At 38.4% G+C, this 23,164-nt stretch overlaps 2 protein-coding genes across 3 annotated transcripts; both read right to left on the reverse strand.

Annotated features, from left to right (window-relative positions):
- Positions 1 to 3,871: 3,871 nt before the first annotated feature.
- Positions 3,872 to 11,380, reverse strand: faima (Fas apoptotic inhibitory molecule a). 2 transcript variants are annotated; one of them, XM_048240096.1, is made up of 6 exons: positions 11,218 to 11,380; positions 10,771 to 11,021; positions 10,465 to 10,579; positions 10,001 to 10,229; positions 5,322 to 5,371; positions 3,872 to 4,141 (listed from the first exon to the last, which is right to left on the reverse strand). In XM_048240096.1, the coding sequence occupies exons 3-6, from the start codon at positions 10,576 to 10,578 to the stop codon at positions 3,992 to 3,994; spliced, it is 543 nt and encodes a 180-aa protein (XP_048096053.1). In that variant the 5' UTR covers position 10,579; positions 10,771 to 11,021; positions 11,218 to 11,380; the 3' UTR covers positions 3,872 to 3,991. The 2 variants fall into 2 exon arrangements, with proteins under 2 accessions (XP_048096053.1, XP_048096052.1); XM_048240095.1 differs by lacking the exon at positions 10,771 to 11,021 and having other exon boundaries at positions 11,218 to 11,379.
- A 1,139-nt stretch (positions 11,381 to 12,519) lies between these two features.
- ndufa10 (NADH:ubiquinone oxidoreductase subunit A10) lies at positions 12,520 to 22,487 on the reverse strand. Its single transcript, XM_048238215.1, has 10 exons — positions 22,331 to 22,487; positions 21,559 to 21,727; positions 21,150 to 21,365; positions 20,925 to 21,011; positions 20,491 to 20,612; positions 19,770 to 19,849; positions 19,593 to 19,647; positions 19,422 to 19,507; positions 13,930 to 14,038; positions 12,520 to 12,808 (listed from the first exon to the last, which is right to left on the reverse strand). Exons 1-10 carry the CDS (start codon positions 22,403 to 22,405, stop codon positions 12,740 to 12,742), a joined length of 1,068 nt encoding a protein of 355 aa, XP_048094172.1. The 5' UTR covers positions 22,406 to 22,487; the 3' UTR covers positions 12,520 to 12,739.
- Between the last annotated feature and the right edge of the window lie 677 nt (positions 22,488 to 23,164).

A 23,164-nucleotide genomic window follows, 5' to 3' on the forward strand; every position in this document is an offset into this window, starting at 1 on the left:
ACCCATCTTGCTACGCATTCATTATCTTTGACTGGGGTTCGGATCCAGCGCCAGTCGGCTCTGACCATGCGCCAAGTTACAAAGCTGGAAATGACGCATGGACCAACGTCGATTTTTATGGGATATTCTGTAAAAAGAGAGTCGTCCTCCAGTAAGAGGGTGGCGATAATACACATAAAGTTCTTGCCTCATAACAAGAAGAAGAAAAAGTGGCTCGGGAACGCGCATGGAGTCCGAGTGGAGTCCCCCTGAAGCGCAACTTAATTTCATTGGATAACACAGCGGTCTGCCTGCTGTCCTGCTGCAAATATGCATTCGAACATGACGTGAAATATCCGTAGTCGAACTATAAATAAACTATTCGGTTTTTAGTGCCAGGTGTAGCGCATTTTTACAGTCTATGATTAGTTTGTTTTTTATTGTATTGTTTGCCATCTCATAGCGGGTGCTCTAAACGTATTCGTTGGCCCATGACCAAATCAAGCCAATATAGCCAGTAGCCACAATAATGACTGGAGCCAGAGCCCTCAATAGCCACCCTGTTTTGAAAATAATATTGAAGATATTCAATATTATTGAAGAAAGTATTGAAGATAACGCACAGAACGGTCAGCCTGAGCGGACAATTACGTCCCCAACTCATCTGAAATGTGGTGTCTTTACTTTGAGTTGTACACCGCAGATGGTAAAGTAACGGTTAAAGAGAATGTTGTCTGCGGACTCAGCAAAAAAACAGTTTACTTAAGCATCCACGACATCCAATCTTCGCGCTCACCTGTCGAGTTACCATCCAAATGAGGCAGCGGTGTCAGAGGCACAGACGGCCAGAGCATCGCCAGGCGTCCAACATCGTATGATTGCATACTTTCCGTAAATCCTAAATTATGTCCAGGGTCTGCTATTTACTTAGGCTGCAAAGCACAGGCACTATTTATTTGAGGTAGGCTTATTCGAGGCAGACCTTTATTTCTTACATTGTACGTTATTGTGAGACATGCGTTTTGTTTGGAGCGGCATACCAGGCTATCAAACGCAGACGATTTTCGGTTTTGGTATGGGATTTAATTTACTTTTTGACTTTTATTATATAGGCTAGTTAAATGTTGAGACTGATGGGCATTTAAATCTAGAGGGTATTTGATGATCACTGTAATTCGTGTAGTTGAAAAAGTGTTGGAATTTCCAGCTGTTTATTGCGAGACAAGGCCTTTCCTTCATTCATTAAACGTGCGCGGTGCTCTAATGGAAACCTGATTGCATAGCGAAGTAGCCTAAATTGAGTTTTTTTTTTTTAATTATGCATGGTTTACTTTTTATTAAATTCGTAGGCTGGAATGCCTCGCGGCAATAATTGTGTTTAAATGTAGTAGCCCAGTGCTTCAGCCTCTGGCAAGCTCCAAAGGGGGCTCCAGGGGGCGGCTATAGGTTGGCTGTTGGAGACCCATGGTGCAACGAGACAAAGTCTTTATGCCGCGGTTTTGTAATTTATTGTCTTTAATCATGTTTAGGCTATGTTTGTTCTGGACAAACAACAACGAAACAAGACCAATAGAATTTCTTTATTTGTCATATGATGGATAAACAACCATTTAATAGGCTATGCACGTCTTCTCATAGGCTCCTCAAGAAATACGCACTGAATAACGTTTGGCTGTAGCCGCCGGATAGGTACCCGCCCAACATGTACGCGCATGAGAGCTCGTGCCCAACACGGATTTTGTGCATGGAGCTGGTTCCAAATGCTCCATGCAGCACCATATTTGAAAATGGCGTATGCTAACATGCCGAAGCTAATCCAAAGATTGTCTAATCTGCACGCTCTTGACCCCCTGTGTGGTTCAGTGGTTCACCAAAGCTTCATTTGCCCATCACTAATCTGCAGTATATTAACATTATATAAATGAGAAAACAGAATAAATATGGATATTCAGTATGAAAAATATAGACAGATATACAGAGTCTATGTGCAGAAACAGTAACATTATAAGAGTAGTAAGAATAAGTGTATGTGCAGGATGAATAGTATGAAGAGCAGTAGAAAATGGCTATATGTAAGTATGTATATTTGTAAATAAATAGATAGAACACTATGGATGTGATAGGGTAGTGCAAATATCTGGGGGAACCTGAATTCAGTCTGAACCTGAATTCAGTACACTAATCCTGTCATGAAATATATAATTAATATGGTTTTGATTGGTTGTGTGGTCATGAAAACATTCTTTCATCTCTCAAGAACATCAATGAATCTGAAGGAGAATATGTGTTAGTCTTAAATGGAATGATGCATTACAACTAAAAATAAACAAATTCAAAGGTTTTATTATACATTCACAGTTGTGATTGTAGCACACATATTTGTAACAAGAAGTAATCATGATACATATAACATTGTTGTATGTATACATTACAATCATTTGCTAAACAAAAACAAACAAACAATAAACAAAATCTATCTCTTAGAGCCTTCTTGAGACAATACAAGAATATCTACTCCTTTACCCAACAACTGGTAGTTAATCACCAGCCACAATATACAACCTCAACTTTTATAATATATCTGGGTAAATTATATAAAATAGCCATATACTGTATGTGTTTTTAAAGTCAGTAAAATGACAAAAATATCTGTTGGCTGGTTCATTTCTACAGTATTTGTATGTAGTAGGTACAAACATGACACTTTTGACTATGTTTGCAAATAAAATACTCAAACACAGGTCACATTTTTTCCATGGCTGAGGCAAGTCTCTAGAGAAGAAAAATTACAGTCATGATAAGTTTTTTTTCCTACATGAGACTGGGTCAGGACTAGAGGGGTTAAATTGTGTAATTGTTGATATTGTGTTAACGCTAACAGCAGTGTTCAGTAACCACAAGGACCTAAAACAGTCAGTCCACATATGTCTATACTACAATAAAAGTATTGATATACACTGTAAACACTGTCAAGGACAGTGGCTTAATAGCTGCACTATAGATGCCCTCATTTTCAGTGTATGTGTGCGGGTTACAAAACAAATGCAGTGGGAACGTCACATTTCAGTGAATGTGTGCGGGTTACAAAACAAATGCAGTGGGAACGTCACATTTCAGTGAATGTGTGCGGGTTACAAAACAAATGCAGTGGGAACGTCACATTTCAGTGTATATGTGCGGGTTACAAAACAAATGCATTCCATTCCTTATTTCCAGTCAACTCAAATAAAGACACCAAGACCACTAGTGTATAAACTACCACTGTTTAACAACTGAGAAGATAAAATAGCAAGACTGGCACATTGTTAAAGTCTGAACTAGTAAACACAGAGGCCTTGTCAGGCTGTATAAATGTCTCTCAGCACATAATGAATTGAAAAACACAGTGACAGCGAAGTGCACTTCCTAAGGAATTCCTAAGATGTGGGAGATGTTATTGCCTTTCTCTGTCTCCACATCCGACCAACATGGCTATTCACGCAAGACTGGCTTAGCTGAACTGGTTAACATCTTTCTGTTCCCAATCAGACCACTATGAATCGATTTCATGCTGGTGATGCACACCTCAGTCTATACTTCTGTTTGCAGTTTTTGTGCGCCTGAAGACTTTGAAATGTTGGACCTTTAAAATGTGTTGCTTGTATGGCTAATCTTTTGTCATCAACAGCCAATGCTCTCTCTCTCATTCAAAACCTGTATAACTTTACCCTCTCTCTCCTCTCTCTCTTTACCCTCTCTCTCCTCTCTCACTCTTTACCCTCTCACTCCTCTTTCTCTCTTTACCCTCTCTCTCCTCTCTCTCTCTTTACCCTCTCTCCTCTCTCTCTCCTCTCTCACTCTTTACCCTGTCTCTCCTCTCTCACTCTTTACCCTCTCACTCCTCTTTCTCTCTTTACCCTCTCTCTCCTCTCTCTCTCTTTACCCTCTCTCTCCTCTCTCACTCCTCTCTCACTCTTTACCCTCTCTCTCCTCTCTCACCTCTCTCTCTTCTCTCTCACTCCTCTTTCTCTCATTACTCTGTGCATTCTGCCACCTCGTTGCCATCAACTAAGAGCGTGTGGATGATGCCGTCTCTTCTTTTACCACTGCTGACAGCCTTGATGCAACAGTCATGGTCACTCAGGGTAAAATGTGTTTCTGTGCCATCGTCCACAAACTCGCCCTGTGTAAGTGAAGGAGAGGGTCGGAAGACAGAGAGAGGTCATTTAAAAGAATGCATGTTCCAACAATACCTGCGTTCAAGTATTCAACGGTGTAGATACTGCACACAGTCTGCTGATTAGACTGGTGTACTACAGTAGTGCTGTATTAACACCGTCTCAAAGTAGAAGACATTGCAAGTTTGCTTTCAACCTGCCAAATAGCACAATGGTGGTCATTATTTCAGTTTTAGGCCTACTTATACTTTGTGCACAATTTGCCTTTCATTTGTTTGTAGGACATTCACTAAAGGCCAAAAGAGCTTAATTAAAGGAGAATTCCGGCTGGCGCTAGTTAGCCGATGCTACCAACAGCTTTTTCAATAGTGGTGCTTCGGCATCGGGCTAGCCATGCAAATAAATCACTGTTTTACACCCATTTACGAGGCTCAATGTATCTCCACACTTCATTGGTAGACTTCCGAGGGCCCAAGACGATTTATACAGACAGTATCTTCACGAAGTTTAGCGTTGGCAGCCATCTTGAATTTAGTCACGATAAGTCGAGCAACGAGTAAGAATGAACAAGTATGATGAGGGATCAGATTCCAAAAATAATTCAGTGGAAAGGCATGGATTCCAGTTTCTTCCAGTAGCAGCAACTGGAATCCATGCATTTCCACTGAATTATTATTATAATATATTTAATAATATTATTATTATTATTATTACCTGTTCATTCTTACTCGTTGCTCGACTTATCGTGACTAAATTCAAGATGGCTGCAAACGCTAAACTTCGTGAAGATACTGTCTGTATAAATCGTCTTGATTTATTTGCATGGCTAGCCCGATGCCGAAGCACCACTATTGAAAAAGCTGTTGGTAGCATCGGCTAACTAGCGCCAGATTTTGGAGTGCAGGGGACAAGCCGAGATTGGCTATGAGACATACGTTCACACTCGGTATCATGTTTCAATACACTTTAGGTCAAGATCACACCGGAATTCTCCTTTAACATACAGTACATCCCAACTATCTATTTCAGAATGAGCATTCTACACATTCAACACTTGTGTACAAGTGTTTTTTGCAATACATTTAAAATATCTTCAATGAAGTAGTAGTCCAATGTATAAAGTATATGGAGGTAGCCTTCACTTGGCTTCTGCTGTTCTGTAGTTGTGGGCTGATAGATACTCACAGCTGTTTCCATCTTTTGTCCATTGCACCAAATGTCCATGGTATCTTTCTCTGGAAAGTGTTAAGGAAATTCCAACAGTTAAAAACCAAGTGAAGTAACACTGCAACATTAGTCAACTCATGTGGACCAGGACTGTAAATCACTACTTCAAAATGTCGACCATCCCATATCTTGGGATAATGTCAGCTGATGAGCATGAGTAAATGAGGGAAGTGAGGATAGGAGCAGGCTTCACTCAATGTGTCTACTGTTGAACTTTAAGAGTGCTGGCCTGGATAGTTAGAATACATAAAGTAGGAGAGAGGCCCTGTCCATATACTTTTATTTGCACAGATACGTTTCGGCGCGTGCCTTCTTCAGTGTGCAACCTTCAGGAGGAAATGAGGGACATGTGTTTTACAGAGGAGGTAGCCATTAAGTTTAGCAACTCATGTATTCAGTTGATGGCTGACAAATGCTATAGTTTATGGATTGTTAATTAAGTGTAATTAGACAAGCAACAACAACCAGAAGCTGCAATAGACCTACACAACTTCAATAAAGGGCTCATGTTAAATTGTATAAACCAGCTGACCACTGCGAAGAGAAACAGCACATCAGTTTACAATGTCCAGTTCAAGATAAGGCATGTGTGCAATCAATCACAGAGTCCAAAGGTGGGGAAAGTCCCATGTTGGCTACATAGTGGGGCTGTTAAGCTTTTAAAATAGGGACGATCTTGCTTTTTATGAAAGAAGCATGAAACTTTCAGGGTTTGTTCTTGATGACCTAAGCTTTGATTTAAGATCTGGAGGCATTCTCAGTTTGACCTCTGAGGTCAGATAGAGGTCACTGACCTCTGTAATATGTTGTGAAGCTACAGGTGAATTGGGGGGAAAAAATAATAATATATATCACCATGAAACTTTCTCAGTTGATTAGTCATGTTAAGCTAAGAAAAAAATGTATTGAAAGTTTTTTATATATTTAATGTTAAAATATGCAAATTAGGCCTTATCTCATAAAAATGTGCTAATTTGTATACATTTTAAAAAACAAAATTAGATTGTCTGATAAAGCCAGGCTCAAAATATTTTTTTTTCATTTTGTTGTCATATGAGATGGGGAAAATAATTACTGAGGGTTTATGGACATCTACTTCTATTATCCTGTAATTCACCTATACCACTGTGATATGAAATTTCTAGGCCTGAAATTAGAAATGGGTGTATCTTAGGATCTAAATGTGATAGAAATGTAAACTAAATATGTTTTTCCATGTTTCTGGGCATGAGGAACTTATTTATAGCATTGATAGCACTCTAAGGGGTCAACATCATTAAGTGCAGTGAAGATCACTGGCAAAACATCTACTTCTGTTATCCTGCATATATATATATATATATAACAGGGTATTTATTCGGGGGGGGTGTGGCAATAATGATAAAAACAGCAGGGGAAGGGTGACATGAACACTTCGAGCAAACAGGTGGCCAATCAGAGATTCGAAACAAACGAGAGACCAACATGTCACAATGCTGTGGCATTGTGTCAATGGCTGAGATACAACATCTGCATTCTGTGGCCGTGGTAAAAAGACTGCCTGGGATACATGGCATGTATATCCAGAAGTTACAGAGGCTTTCCATAAAATGTTGCATATGCCACAAGAGTTGAGTGATCTTTCCTTGTCTCAACTAGAACGTTTTGTGGTGCTGATCTACAGGGTTCCCACGGTCATGGAATTTCTGGAATATTATGGAATTTTAGAAAGTCTATTCCAGACATGGAAAGTCAGGGAATTTGATCATTTTTGGAGCAGTCATGGAATATCAGGGAATTTTGTTGTAGCAGTTTAAAATATACTTGCCAAAATACATTAATACAAATACATTTCCAGGCAGAATTGGTGTATATCTGGTTATTAGCTGTATGGCTTTTTTAAGTAGCCCTCTGTGTTTATTCAATGCCTCATCTCCCGCTCTAAAAACGATTCTTGACCTCTATGCGGGTACTCTGAAATCATTGGTCGCTATATTGTACTATTCATTATATAGTAAGTCATGGAAATTCAGTTTTTTTTGTCAGGGAAAGCCAGAGAAAAGTCATGGAATTTTACATTTGACTTAGATCTACAGTAGGGTTCCCACTCTATGACAGAACAATTGCATGCTTAGAGGTCAATGAGGCAAGGAAACAACTTTTTAGCCAGAGGTCAAGATCCCTGAAAAACATCCCCTCTACACAAGCTGCTTTGAGGCAACACATCAGAAGAGCAATGCACCAGGCTAACATAATATGGAACCTTGCCTTGGTTCCTAGCCCACAGTTACCCAGTCCTTCAGACTGGGGATGGATTGATACAGATGCAGGCTGGCAGCCACGTTGGACAACACTCCCTGAGGCATCACAGGCATGCTATGAGCTTGTGCACTGTGGTTGTAAAAAGGGTTGTACCGGGCACTGCAAATGCAAAAAGGCAGCATTAATGTGCACAAGCTGCACAGCTGTTTTGTAGGCCTTTTTCTTACCCCCAAAAGCTAAGGGCTCTACAACAACTTTCACTGTACTATTTTAGAATGCTGATATGTTACCTGTTCAATGTTACATTGGGGATTTGTGATAGGAGTTCAAGTAGTGACTTTTTGATAGGAGCTCAAGTTCAAGCAGGACTACATGTTTGTCATGTCCATATTTATATGGAATTGTTTGGTGAAATGATACATTTTGTACTTGGATTTGCCCAGTCATTGGATCTTTTGCCAGTGATCTTCACTGCACGTAATGATGCTGAATTACAGGATAATAGAAGTAGATGTCCGTAAACCCCTCAGTACTTTTCCCCATCTCATATGACAACAAAATGAAAACAATATGTTGAGCCTGGCTTTATCAGACAATCTGATTTTGTTTTCTAAAATGTATGCAAATTAGCACATTTTTAATGAGATAAGGCCTAATTTGCATATTCAAACATTAAAATATAAAAAAAACTTTTAATACATTTTTTTCTTAGTTTAACATGAGTAATCAACTGAGAAAGTTTCATGGTGATATCTATTTACTTTTTTTTTCCCCATTCACCTGTAGCGTCACAACATATTACAGAGGTCAATTACCTCTATCTGACCTCAGAGGTCAAACTGAGAATGCCTCCAGATCTTAAATCAAAGCTTAGGTCATCAAGAACAAACCCTGAAAGTTTCATGCTTCTTTCATAAAAAGCAAGATCGTTGAGCTTAACAGCCCCACTAACAGGGAAAAGTCCTTCTGTACCAGATAGAATAATATGACTAGGGCACACAGAAAAGAAACAATTACAATTATAAACCACTCCATACACTATCTTGTGACTAAAATGTATAATGCTCCCTTGTTAAAATTAGTGAACAAAAAAATCCTGAAATTGTCAAGGCATAGCCCACATAGTGAATATTGTTATCACACAATTATTATTATCAAAATATGGGAAATGAAAGCTGAACTGCACAGTACATCTGCTACCCGCCAATATGCGATTTCAACATATTTCCTGAAGGGCCTTTCTTTAATGCCTGTTTAACAAAGGCATGCTTGCAATCAGTCACAGAATACAAGGGTGTGTAACATCCATCCCATGGCGGCTTGAAGAAAAACAAACATTTCCCTCAGTACCAGTTGCAGCCACTGGGGCACTCAGTTGAAAGCAATTTTGTAAACAAACCACTCCCCCGCCATCCTGCCTAGCAACCAACATACATGATGATCCTCTCTTGCTTACATTTGTGAAATAAACTCATTCAAAACTCAAAATATGAATAAATCACTTTAACAAAAGCATACACGTGTGACAACATTGAAATTGTTTTTTGAACATTGTTTTAAAGGTTGTATCAGCGATATCGGGATACGTCACTTCTGTTGATGTTCAAACAAAACAGAGAGCTAGCTCGCTACTCCCTCCCCCTCCCTCCCGTGCAATTAAAACTCTCCTAAACGCGCATCTCGTCGGTTATTGGTTGAAACACTTTATTTTGCCTTTGAGTGGGTTGCCAACCCTTGTTGGTAGCAATTGTTTTTGTGATCTCAGAGCCTAGGCTGCCTACAGAGACACGTTTTTTGATGGCCTGCTTATGGGGCAGACAGCTAGCGGATTGTTAGGAAAAATTAGATGAATGTGAACATTTATATTTGGGCCTTTTTTGGGCCTAAAATCACTGATACAACCTTTAAGTTTAGAATATGAATGTGAGAATGCGTGTCTACTCTGTGTTTAGGTATTCATGTGTCTTATGGCTGCATCAAGGCCCCATTGAGTATCATTTAACTTCTAGACATCAGCCAATTGCCTTCCTCCACACCAGCATTTTACAGCTAGATGTGACATCTTACTCTGGCTCCACGAAGCTTGGTTTTATTTGGTCTTACAGAGCTGGCAATCTGATGGTAAGTCAGGTAGTCAAGGTGGTTGACAGGTGCTGACTGTATGCAGATGGTGTGCTGTAATCAGATTAAGAGATCACAAGCCTTGCAACTTGCTGACAGGCTCACTGCTTAAGCATGACACCACATGCTGCCAATGAACCCACTGTCACCCAGTGCAGAGCCTAGCTCAGTTTCAACTCCATTTATGCCACAACCACATGCCATTCTTTGTATTTGAACTGCCCAGTGTTCCCTCTTTTGTGCAGTTTATGGAAAGGTAAAATGTGAAGCCTTACCCAGGACAACCCTGCAGTCTGTGCCATCTAGGTTGAGCAGCCAAGTACTGGTCACCTTTGAGCGATTCTCCATATACTTCTTCAAGCTCTTTCCATTGATCTCTAGCGTGTACTCGTAGGCAAAGCCGCTCACCGCATCAATGTTTATGGTGGCCTTGGTGTCTGAGCTCCCCACATAAAACGTCTCCTTCCCAACCAGTTTGAACATCCAGTCCCTTCGTAGAACTTCCTGTACAGAGAGGAGGAAGATATAAAGACTTCACTACTCTTACATATTGATTTGTTTGTGCTCAATACAACCTAATGGTAAGATAGTAAGTTGATTTATTCACAAAGCACACAGAGTCCACATAATTTGTAGTCATGCTTTCGGCCTACAGCACACATGGACTAGACTCTACTTACACTTTGATGACATTGGTGAAAGCAGGTGTCCTTTGAGGTTGGTAAATATGTACCCTTACCTTTCCATCTATGCAGATGACCCGTTTCCCGGTGGTTGTGCCATGTTCAAACTCGATCCTATGGACTCCATCGCTCAGAGCAACCTCCCACACGCCCACCAGGTCGCTCGACATCCTGAATTGATATAAAACCGCACCAGTAGTTCAACTTCTGAGCCCAAGTACCTACAGAACACGGTCAAATATGTATAAAGCTAGCTAATATTACCTAAATGAATGTATGGAACGTTTGCCTATGTTGGTTCTCTGGCACATGTTATCAGCTAACGACAGTTCACTAAGTTTGATGTTATAACGTCAACTTACCTAACGTTAATGTTCCAGTTAATTTGCAGCCAACAGCAACAAGCTGATTACCGCGAACGTTACGTTACAAACACTTTTTTCATGGGATTGCTGCTGCTGGGGTTAACGTTACGAAACATTAACCTGGTCAACTTTATCAAGCTAGCAAGCACAAGTAGCTTCTAACGTTAGCATCAAAACAGAGATGATTTAGGAAAGGAGGAGGAGGGCGCCTGTGGGATCTGAGGTTAACAAGATAGATATCCAGTCACCTAAAAGGCACATCAAATGATAGAGTTAACCAAATGATAGAGCTAGCACTAGCACTATCGTTAACCTGGGATAAACTAACGTTAGCTAACATCTGTGCACGCTAGCGACAATTATGCTAACGTAGCTATGGAATCATGACCTATCGTTTACTGTCTATGATGACATGACACACTGCAAGCATGTTAGATAGCTTACCTGGACTCGAACAGAAAGGAAGATTGATATCCTATCTGGTTAAGCTATGCGCGCTTTCGCTAAGTTAGGGTGAGAGAGACTGGTTGATGGTGGCTAGAAACAACTGATTGGTCACTATGGAAACGAAAGGTGCTTCTTCTCCGCTGTGTTTTCCACTCAAAATACCATACTGCCACCTAACGGGTTGGGAGGATAGTGAAAAGCAAAGATTTTAGCTCCGCTCTAGAATCTTTGGTGAAAAGGCCTCCAGCCCCACCGGTGTGGTGTAACCAGAGGACAGGGCACTATTTTAATTAGATATATTTGAAATACGTAGGCATATTTAGATTTTTTTTGTTTTTGCAGGATTGGAAAAAGGATTGTAGTTTGAGATTGGGATTGCATTTAGAATATTTCAAATACTTAAATATCTTTTTCTCAAATAACCCAAAATTGTATCATTCAGTAGGCTATAACAATGACAAAATAAAATCTATTGTACGTAGCCTAAGTGTGAATATGCCTACTTGAAGCTGACCTAGTATTTGTATGTGAGCTTCAAATAAACACATTTATCTGTTTACAACGTTATGTAGCCTAGCAGAATTACTTGGCTACGGAACCAAAATCCTGTTTGCGTTGCAGAGAGCATGCACGAACTTGTATGCTTTATGGTGCAGCCAATTCAGTTACTCACTTCAAGGCCATCATATACAACGTTTTTAAACAAAGAAAATACGAACATAGCGGTTAAGTGGTTCGTTTTTTCATGGTTTATGTTTTTTCCAAAGCATCGATGACATTTCTAAAATCAAATTGACGGAAATCCGTCGTATGACGGAAAACTTTAATCCTTGCATTGTAACACAGATTTTCAAAACTCCTTTATGCCAAATACTCTGATTTCCAGTTGGTTCTTAATACTTTTAAAAGTAAATTACATAATTAGCTTGCGTTTCTGTTTGAAAAACAGGTATACAAATGCAGTAGTTTTACTACAGCTTCTTTTACTACTATTAAAGTTATTAATAAACATAATTAGGCCTACACTTGATTATACTGTCACAGCATGGCATCATCTGTTCTTCTAATACACACTTTCACAAGCTCTAATATCTTATGAAAACCATGAGCATAAGACGTTGTAACTTTACATGTATAGGATCTTGTATAAGGTCTTGTAACTTTCCATGAGCAAAGATACAAGATCCTCTCTACAATTCACCACACTCATCCTCATCACAGTGTACTGCAGTTGCAGATGGACTGCTATGGTTCTTGTGTGAGCTGCGCAGCACAGTCATTGACCACTCAGAACAGAAATAAGACCAAGATGGTGACTTTTTAATATATATTCTTTTCAAACAATAATAATGTACATGACGCTTCAACACATTTCTTGGCCCAGTGGATCTGAGAGACAGGTGTTTAAGTGGTGTGGACTTTGTCTGACCATAATATTCTATCACGACTGCCGCTTGCACACTGATGGCACTGTGCAATTCTCAAAATGGCTTCTTCTGCTGGGTTATTCTGCTGCTGCTCACTTGAACAGGATGTTCTTGTCTCCCAAGTCTGCATTGTAGCCCTCTGCGTACCGCTTTCCAGGAAGCTGATAAGGGGGGGGGGTAATTAACATTTCATTTGTTTGTTAGTATGACACAAATGGGAGTGGATAACATGTCTGGCCTCTCGTCATGAGCACACAACATGGCTAGACAAGCCAGATGCATTTTTTATGTTCTTCAGCAGAGTGAACTTTTGAACTAAAATCTCTGTAAACCTAAAATGTCAGTTGATAAACAAACCGCCGAAACGCTTCATGGTCTGTGCTTCGCCTCCTCCTCACTACCCATCCCATATAATTCTTGTGGCATGGGATGGGCCAGGTTATCTATTTATCTATTCGTTCATTTTTTGGACTGATGCTTACATCCAAAAGCGACTTACAGACATTAATTATTACAGGGCCAGCTAGCTCCGTTACTCTGTTTGTTACTCTGTTCGTTTTGGAGATAGCTTGCAACCAAAACTTTACCTTACCTGTGAAACTCCAGCAGCAGATGAGAGTCTACTCAAGAGCCTGATGAAACCTGACAAGGGCTCGCACCCTTTGTGACGCAACTAGCTCATGTCTAAGACAACAATCACAAAGCTGGCCCACTACAAAAACACTGACAAAGAGAAGACCATAAATCACTCAAGTAAGACATGTGCTAACCTAAAATGCCTTTACAGCACAGAGACACGCACTGACTCATCTATACGGTCTACTGAGAGCCCGAAGCCCCGAAGGCTTTTGTGGACGAGGGATTTCCGATATTAAATTGGAAATTGACATGCAACTACGTGAACTGAATGAAACACTTTTTAAGGAATCTTCTGCCAAGAACAACAACAACGGATTTGTGAAATATTCAGCTGATTTAAGTAATTGACTTTCAAAACCTGATAAGACAACAAAGAATTAACACCGAAGAATTTACTGTGACGTTTTTATAAACAATTTAGAACATTAACGGCAGTAAATTATACCACATCAGCAATGATCATCAATGATGAACAAAATCAAAATCCCTACATAATGTAATCTTTAAAGTTTTCATTAAACATTAAAATCATTATTTTACTTACACATCACCTTAAAACATATGTGCAAGACACACTGGAACAAACACAAATGATTCTTCTTCACCCACTTTCATCACGTCATAGTGAAGAGGGCAAACTTACCGATTTATAGGCGTAGTATGTACTATCCACATCGTGAGCGCTGACAGTGATCTCGGGCAGGTAGCGAGGTATGCAAGTCAGGTTAGCCACCTGCTGTTTGTCCTCCACCCTGTGGTAAGAGAGAAAGAAAAGGCAGCTCAGAATGGCCTACTCCACATCATTACACAACAGGAAAAATAACTAGAAAATGTAATTTCGAGGAAATTACCAGTGCATGAAAATATAAACATACTGTATATTAACATAATTGTCCTATTTGGCCTAATTGAGCAGAAAGCAGTTGATACAGGTGCAATCAGATTCCAGGGGATCAGATTCCAAAAATAATTCAGTGGAAATGCATGGATTCCAGTTTCTTCCAGTAGCAGCAACTGGAATCCATGCATTTCCACAGAATTATTTTTGGAATCTGATCCCCTGGAATCTGATTGCACCTGTATCAACTGCTTTGATATCTGATCCTTTATCATACCTGTTCATTCTTACTTTCGTCGCTCGACTTATTGTGACTAAATTCAAGATGGCTGCAAACGCTAAACTTCATGAAGATTCTGTCTGTATAAATCGTCTTGTAAGTAAACTACCAGTGCTTTTTCAAAGTTCTCAATGTCTCGTTTTAAATGTCAGGGCCCTCAGAAGTCTACCAATGAAGTGTGGAGATACATTGAGCCTCGTAAATGGTGTAAAACAGTGATTTATTTGCATGGCTAGCCCGATGCCGAAGCACCACCATTGAAAAAGCTGTTGGTAGCATCGGCTAACTAAGCCAGATTTTTGGAGTGCAGGGGACAAGCTGAGATGGGCTATAAGACATACGTTCACACTCTGTATCATGTTTCAACACACTTTAGGTCAATATCACACCGGAATTCTCCTTTAACTAGCTTTTTGATGAGACCTAATTGAGCAGCTGGAAGTTGATACAGGTGCAAATCAAGTTAATTAGCCCATTATGATGTCATAGTCCCCATACAAAGTCTATGGGGAAAACTAAGCTTGTTTTTTATTAATATCTCAAAAAGTATAAAGTTTACAAAAGTGAAAATACATTCCTCAAGTCTTCTTTTCAAGACCTACGTTACAAAGTTTGAACAAAGTTTCTACGTTAAACGGTTGAAGCTGAATTAGACGCAGAAATTTGGTGGGAAGAATAACTAGAAAATGTAATTTCGAGGAAATTACCAGTGCATGAAAATATAAACATACTGTATATTAACATAAAATGCAAAACAAACTTTTATTTGATAACAGTTGGCAGAAGTCATAGTTGATAACAACTGACAGTTGAAATGGCTGAACAGTTAAATAGTTGAGTAGTTTAAATAGTTAAATTATTTAATAGTGAATTATTGTAGTGAGGACATTTATTTTGAAACAGTTGTGGGCAGAGGAAATAGTTGAACAGGATCTGTAGAGCCAGATTGTATGTTTAAAGCCTGAGACAGAGTATATAGTTTAAAAGTTAAATATAGATAGTGTAATGGATGTTGATAAACAGAAAGTTGAATGGATGTTGATAGGCAGATTGTCTAATAGATGTTGATGGGGTAGTTTAATGGGTAGATGATGGTTTGAAGAGGATGAATGGAGAGAAAGTTGGATGGAATGTGCCTTATATCCTTGTAGAATGGAGATACACAGAGAGAGTTGGCCTAATTGAGCAGAAAGCAGTTGATACAGGTGCAATCAGTTTAACTAGCTTTTTGATGGGACCTAGTTGAGCAGCTGGAAGTTGATACAGGTGCAAATCAAGTTAATTAGCCCATTGTGAGGTCATAGTCCCCATACAAAGTCTATGGGGAAAAATAAGCTTATTACAGTGCATGAAAATGCACTGTACTGTTCTTCCTAGGCAGCAACTTATTATTATTCCGCTTACCACTTTTTCCGTACGCAATTTCTCTTGAACAGTTGAACTTAGAAACTTCATTCAAACTTTGTAACGTAGGTCTTCAAACAGATCGGGTTGCTATGTCTTTTCAACTTTTATACTTTGTAAAACTTTTTAAAAATCCCCATAGACTTAACATTGCTGATTGTGACATCATAATACGGCCGTTAAGCAATTAGAATCCTATGGCAGGTGTTCAGGCCACCTGGATCAACTGCCAGTCTCAGGCTTTAAGCATACAAACTGGCCTTATTAAGACTACACATCCTGTTCAACTGCTTCCTCTGCCAAAAAACTGTTTCAAAATAAAAAAAGTCCTCACTACAATATTTCACAATATTTCACTGTTCACAATTTAACCCTTTTAACCAACTTTTCAACTGTTCAGCCATTGTAACTGTTACTCGTCATCAACTGTGACTCCTACCCACTGTAGCTAGTTAGCATGGTTATCATAGTTAGCATGTTAGCATAGATAGCATGCTAGTTAGCATTTTTAACAAAACGGCTAAAAATGATTAGCTAAGTTAGCTAAGTAACATGGTTAGCATAGTTATCATGTTAGCATGCTAGTTAGCATAGTTAACATAACTGCTAAAAATAATTAGCTAGGTTAGCTAAGTCACATGGTTAGCATAATTAGTATGTTAGCATGCTAGTTATCATAACTACTAAAAATGATTAGCTAGGTTAGCTAAGTCACATGGTTAACATAGTTAACATTTTAACATTGTTAACATGCTTATTAGCATAGTAACTTGGTAAGCATTATTATCTTTGTTAACATAGTTAACATAACTGCTAGCAAACATTGGAGCCATTCCAACTGTTAGTTATCGTCAACTATCTACCTAAATAATTTAACTATTTAAATTATCAACCTATTTAACTGTTCAGTCATTCCAACTATATTAAACCTTATCTACCAAGCAAATAATTTAACCATGTAAACTCATCATATTTTTGCCTTTTCATGCACTGTATTTCCTTCAGGAAATGCTTTTCTAGTTTTTTATTAATATCTCAAAAAGTATAAAGTTTACAAAAGTGAAAAATACATTCCTAAAGTCTCCTTTTCAAGACCTACGTTACAAAGTTTGAACAAAGTTTCTACGTTAAACGGTTGAAGCTGAATTAAATGCAGAAATTTGGTGGGAAGAATAATAATAAGACTAGAAATGCAATTCCAAGGAATTACCAGTGCATGAAAATGCTAAAGTTGTGATGTAAAATATCATGTATAGTTAAAACAGATAATACAGAGATGGTTACTACGGTGATGCTAGGATAGACATGGTGGTTGCATAGCTTAATAAAAGTAGACTGTTTAAAAGCTGAATGTAGATAGTTTAAAAGTTGTTGATAGACAATAGATAGTTTAAAAGTTGTTGATAGACAGCTAGTTTAATAGATAGTTTAAAAGTAGACCGTTTAAAAGTTGAAGGTAAATAGTTTAAAAGTTGTTGACAGACTGGAAGTTGAATGAATGTTGATATTCAAATAGTTTAATGGCTGTGTATAGGTAGATATTTGACGATAACTGAAAGTTGGAATGGCTCTAATGTTTGCTAGCAGTTATGCTAAGATTTGTAATTCTGCTAACCATGCTACTTAGCTAATGTTTTATAGTAGTGCTAGCAATGCTAACATGCTAACCATGCTACTTAGCTAACTTAACTAACATTTTCTAGCAGTTTTGCTAAACATTTTCTAGCAGTTTTGCTAAACATGCTAACTATGCTAGCAATGTTAACATGCTAACTATGCTAACTAGCATGCTAACTATGCTAACCATATTACTTAGCTAACTTAGCTAATCATTTTTAGTAGTTATGCTAACTAGCATGCTAACATGTTAGCATGCTAACTATGCTAACCATGTTACTTAGCTAACCTAGCTAATCATTTTTAACAGTTTTGCTAAAAATGCTAACTAACATGCTAACTATGCTAACCATGTTACTTAGTTAACTTAGCTAAGCATTTTTAACAAAACTGCTAAAAATGATTAGTTAGGTTAACTAAGTAACATGGTTAACATAGTTAACATGTTAGCATGCTAGTTAGCTAATCATTTTTAACAGTTATGCTAAGTTAACTAAGTAACATGGTTAGCATGCTAGCATGCTAGTTAGCATTTTTAGCAAAACTGCTAAAAAGCATACTAACATGTTAAAGCAGTTTTGTTAAAAATGCTAACTAGCATGCTAACATGCTAACTATGCTAACCATGTTACTTAGCTAACTTAGCATAACTGTTAAAAATGATTAGCTAACTAACATGCTAACATGTTAACTATGCTAACCATGTTACTTAGTTAACCTAGCTAATCATTTTTAGCAGTTTTGTTAAAAATACTTAACTAACATGCTAACATCTTTAACTATCTTAACCATGTGACTTAGCTAACCTAGCTAGTCATTTTTTAGCAGTTTTCTGAAAAATGCTTAACAATCTTAGCAATCTTAACATGCTAACTACTTTAACCATGCTAACTAGCTACAGTGGGTAGGAGTCATAGTTGATGAAAAGTGTTGACAGTTGATGACAAGTTAAAAGTTGTTGATAGACAGCTAGTGAATGTATATAGTTTAAAAGTTGAATGTAGATAGTTTAAAAGTTGATAGAAAGCTAGTTTAATAGATAGATAGTTTAAAAGTAGACCGTTTAAAAGTTGAATGTAAAAGTTCAGTAGTTTAATGGGTTACATTGTTTAACAGTGGATTATTGTAGTGAGGACTTTTATTTTGAAACAGTTTTGGGCAGAGGAAACACTTGAATAGGATGTGTAGTCTTAATTGACCCAGATTGTATGCTTAAAGCCTGAGGCTGCAGGTGGCCTGAACACCTGCCATAGGATTCTAATTGCTTAGCGGCCCGTATTATGATGTCTGTCGGCAATGTTAAGTCTATGGGGATTTTAAAAGTTTTTCTTTAATAGTTTAAAAAGTATAAGAGTTTCAAAGTTGAAAAGTCATACCAACCCGATCTGTTTGAAGACCTACGTAACAAAGTTTGAATGAAGTTTCTAAGTTAAACTGTTCAAGAGAAATAGCGTACGGAAAAAGTGGTAAGCGGAATAATAATAAGAAGAAGTTGCCTAGGAAGAACAGTACAGTGCATTTTCATGCACTGTAAAAAAGACTTCGGATAACAGAACAGTGCATTTTCATGCACTGTAATAAGAAGAAGAATACTTTGGATAACAGAACAGTGCATTTTCATGCACTGTAATAAGAGATCTACTGAACATGCATCACATGTGCATATCTGTACAGTGACTTCCAGCTCAGTGCAGATATACCTATAGGTCCCATACCAGATATACCTATAGGTCCTATATACCAGATATACCTATAGGTCTCATATAGATCTTTATCTTCGCACCTTGGCACTGTCAGTTCTAACAGGTGAGCTACAGAAACATGCATATTAAGGTCTCTCCCTCTACGATCACTGCACTAACATACAACTGAACATAACCATACAGAGGCATGATGTAAGACAACATTAATTTAGTTCCATTTAAGTTTAGTGAAATTAGAAAGTTAAACTTAGATAAAAGCATGTGACACTGGGTTGATTCAGAGAGATACTTACAAAACTCTCAAGTAATGGAAGGTGACATCATCCGCCTCCTTCCAAGGACCTTTGTCAAACTTCAGATACTCAATATCTTCAACAACCTAAAGACAGAGAATATGCACTTATTCCCAGTGTTGCATGTGAACCAATATTACACATTATCCTGCTGCATATAGAATCCCTTACCTTCTCAATATCCTTCACCTGTGTTGTGTCATAGGCCAGAACTTCCGCTTGCTCACTGAATTCAAAACAGAACATTAGGAACAAATATCTGAAACCATCTGGCCATACAGTAATCTTTCATATTGCATCTTAACATAGCACTACAGTGATTCACAAGAGATAGCGGATAGTTATTACCTGATGCTAGGCAAGAAGGTATTTTTGTATGCCTGCTCAATGCTCTTCAGGTATGGCAAGGACACATTCTGAAGATGTGACTGAAATAAAATTGAAAAATGATGTGCATATTCACTGTCATGAAATGTTCTTTTTGACATTAAGTTCAAATGATAATCATCCAACAGCAACAACAACAGCAACAACAACAACAAATGACATTTATAAGCTCTTTTCATTCCAAGCACTTCAACAACAAATGACATTTATAAGCTCTTTTCATTCCCAGTGAAGGTGAAACCACACTAACCACCACCAATGTGTACAAATGTGTTTCACTTTAAATCTAAATGGTAATTGTTGAACAAATTATATTGTTCATATGGAAAATACTCTTTGCACTGAAGCGATCACAGGCCATTGTAAAAGCAAGCAGACTTAAGAGGACAATAATATTAGATGTGTTTGCCTATTTAAACACATTAAAAGACTGTTCCAGTGTGTAACTGCAGCTTTGCCAACAAATGAGTCAAGTCATTCTCACTCAATATGTTGATATTTGAAATTGGAGTTCATATCACACTTGGGGGGGGGAAACGTTGTGACGAAGGTGTGAATTTCAAAGAGAGCTGGTTTAAAACAAATTTAAATTGGAACATTGGCTTAAAACATGCATTGGAGGCCTTTTCTTGAAGGACCCAACAGCCTTACACCACATACACTATTGCACTCACTCACTCACCTTGCCAGAAGCCTTTAGTTTCTTCTGCACCTCCTCTGCAGACAGGTCAACATAGATAACCAGGTGAGGAGGCAAGAACTCACAGATGCTGATGTTCTTGATCTCATTGTAGTGTTCCACACCTAGAATACAAACACCAATCACTCTCATTAAGTTTGTGAAGCATCATGATTATCAGTTACTACTACTGAGACATCACTGCATTATTATTATTATCCATTAGATTCCATTACTATACTGTCAGCTTCTTCTACATTGATTAAGCCTAATCTCAAAGATTTTCAATGGAGACTCATTCTTTTAATCTAGTCTTGATCCATTTACAGGAAACCCTGCCCTTGATGTTTATAAAGCATTAACTTGATAATTGTACAGAAGCAAATCAGCCCTGCACATGGGGGGAGATCAAGAAACCATGTTCTGCTTTTACTTACACTGTTTCCTGATGAATCCCTGTTTCATCATAGCCTCCAAAAACACCACATCACTGTAAGGAGAACGCTCTAAAATGACCCCTTGGCCTGCAATGACAAAAGTGAGTGAAACTACAAACCCAAACAAAATCACAAAATAATCTCACAAGTAGAACATACCACTCATCTTTAACGTTGGACTGTCTGCACTAGGCGAAGAAGACAAACTCAATCTCTGGGAATTACCTGTGGTGAGAAGATGCTCAAGGGCATCTGCGTACTGCAACACCCGCATCTGATACATCCAGCACTGGAGACGATATGAGTTGCCATCCTTTGCCTTGGGGTCCATGTAGAACTTCTCCAGGCTGCAGTTCCCATTGAATATGGCATCCAGCGGTTCCTTCTCCTTGTTCATTCGGTCCATATAGTGAATGTCCGCCTCCGGCATGTACAACATGCCTTCAAGATACAAACAATGACTTAAAACTTTACTACAGCCCATCACACATCAATGCATGGAATAACATTAATATAATGGGTAGGCCTATTAATGTGCAAGTAGCAAGTATACCTGCTTATTTATTTAAAACAATTGATGACAAAAGTTAGTTAGTAAACGAGTTAATTACAAATTATAATAACGTGTCCTTACCCAACTTGTCGGCAAGTTTTTGTGCTAAGGCCCCTTTTCCTGAAGCCAAGTTGCCATCGATGGTGATGATTTTACTGTTCTCCTTTAACCTGGGACTTGTCCGCTCACCCAGTATGTATGCCCACCAACCATACTGCAGGTTGTTTACAGTACTTGTGTGGACTCCTGCCTAAATCATTTCAGTAGGCAAAAATGACATATTGAACTTACTAATACTATGGACAGGAACTGTTACACAGTTTCAATTAACACAACACCTTTAACATCCAATACAAATAATGGTTGATGCTGCGCTTAAAATCACAACAAAGGGCACGTCGTGATGATTTGAGAGCATTTTATTTAAGCTTAGAGAAAATAAGAACGAACAAAACCAGTCGGTGCAGATAAAGCTGACAAGTAGCCTACACGTCAACCAACAACAGTCCCAACTGTCCAACTAAAGTTAGCTTATCTGAGGTGACGTTAACATTATAAGCGACACAGCTAATGTGGCTAAAGTCGTTGTTATTATTGATGCTATTATTGATGTTATTATTGATATTATTGAAGATGTAGATTAGGGAAGGACTAAAGAAAGCCTCTTCATATCAAGAATACAAGGATAGAAAACTAGAGGATAACATTAACGTATGTTAACTTTTATTATTTATCTAGTTCCAAAACAAGCTAGGCTAATTGATGAGCAGTTGTTTGGGTGCCCTTGCTGCCATGTTAAGGTCGATAGATACCTCTGAGGATGATAAATCCAAAACAGAAAATAAAAATATACCTTCTGTATATGTCCTCCTGCCTTGAGAGCAGCTGCACCTGACGGTACAAACAGGCGGATAACCCGTAAAGCCATCGCTAAAATTCACAAATCTCCCTGACCCCCAATGTCGGAGACCGAGGATGGCTTTCCAGATATGTGTCGCTCGAAAATGACGTCACGAGGGAGTCCTTTTGGTGCCCGACTGAAATACAGACAGACAGCCTCGTAGACGGGCTCTGCGCTCTGATATCCTGCTGATTGTGATGATTGTCTCGGAGATTTTGTTGCATGTAGTCCTTTATAATGCAAATATTTCGTTTGACCCCCACACACACAATAATAATAAACGGATTGATACACGGGTTCACGATATCTCAGCGGTAACATAATGACCTCTAGGATACACCAGATGGGGCCAATGAGCTGTTCAGTAGGCTACACAGGAAACAAAGTTTCATTTTCCAAAATCGATTAATTTCAATGATTAATCCATTTTATTTGCTAGTTTCAGGTCAGACACGACGGAGCCTTTGAAACCTGTGGGTTCAAAACCGGACTTCAGAACACAAACATGTCCAGTTGTTGACTTTTGAGTAAAAAAAAAAAGAAAAAAAGATAAAGAGCACCCCCTTCTAACTTAGGATACTATCAACAAATAGATTACATTTCTTGGTTGGTGCATTTGACAAACTTCTTCATACAGTAGACCACAGTGCACTTTGTTGTTGTCATACTTTTAGGAAATATTGTTGTTATGAATTTATGGCTTAGTTTATGGTGAGAAGAGGAATGGAGCATTTAAGCTAACCTATTTTCACTCCTCAAGGTACAGTGCCACAATTTATGTAACAA

The sequence above is a fragment of the Alosa alosa genome, chromosome 3 (genome assembly GCF_017589495.1).
Source record: "Alosa alosa isolate M-15738 ecotype Scorff River chromosome 3, AALO_Geno_1.1, whole genome shotgun sequence".
NCBI lineage: Eukaryota > Metazoa > Chordata > Actinopteri > Clupeiformes > Clupeidae > Alosa > Alosa alosa.

Bases quoted from the DNA above. Each gene is read 5' to 3' on its own strand.
- faima (XM_048240096.1), bottom strand. From the start codon at position 10,578: ATGTCGAGCGACCTGGTGGGCGTGTGGGAGGTTGCTCTGAGCGATGGA. The intron at 5,372-10,000 runs GTAAGGCTTCAC...AACACTTTCCAG, and splicing joins AGACTGCAGGGTTGTCCTGG to AGAAAGATACCATGGACATT. The intron at 4,142-5,321 runs GTGAGTATCTAT...TCACTTACACAG, and splicing joins GACAAAAGATGGAAACAGCT to GGCGAGTTTGTGGACGATGG.
- ndufa10 (XM_048238215.1), bottom strand. From the start codon at position 22,405: ATGGCTTTACGGGTTATCCGCCTGTTTGTACCGTCAGGTGCAGCTGCT. The intron at 20,613-20,924 runs GTAAGTAAAAGC...TTTGTATTCTAG, and splicing joins GGGATTCATCAGGAAACAGT to GTGTGGAACACTACAATGAG. The intron at 12,809-13,929 runs GTAAGTTTGCCC...CCCCCTTATCAG, and splicing joins CATACTACGCCTATAAATCG to CTTCCTGGAAAGCGGTACGC.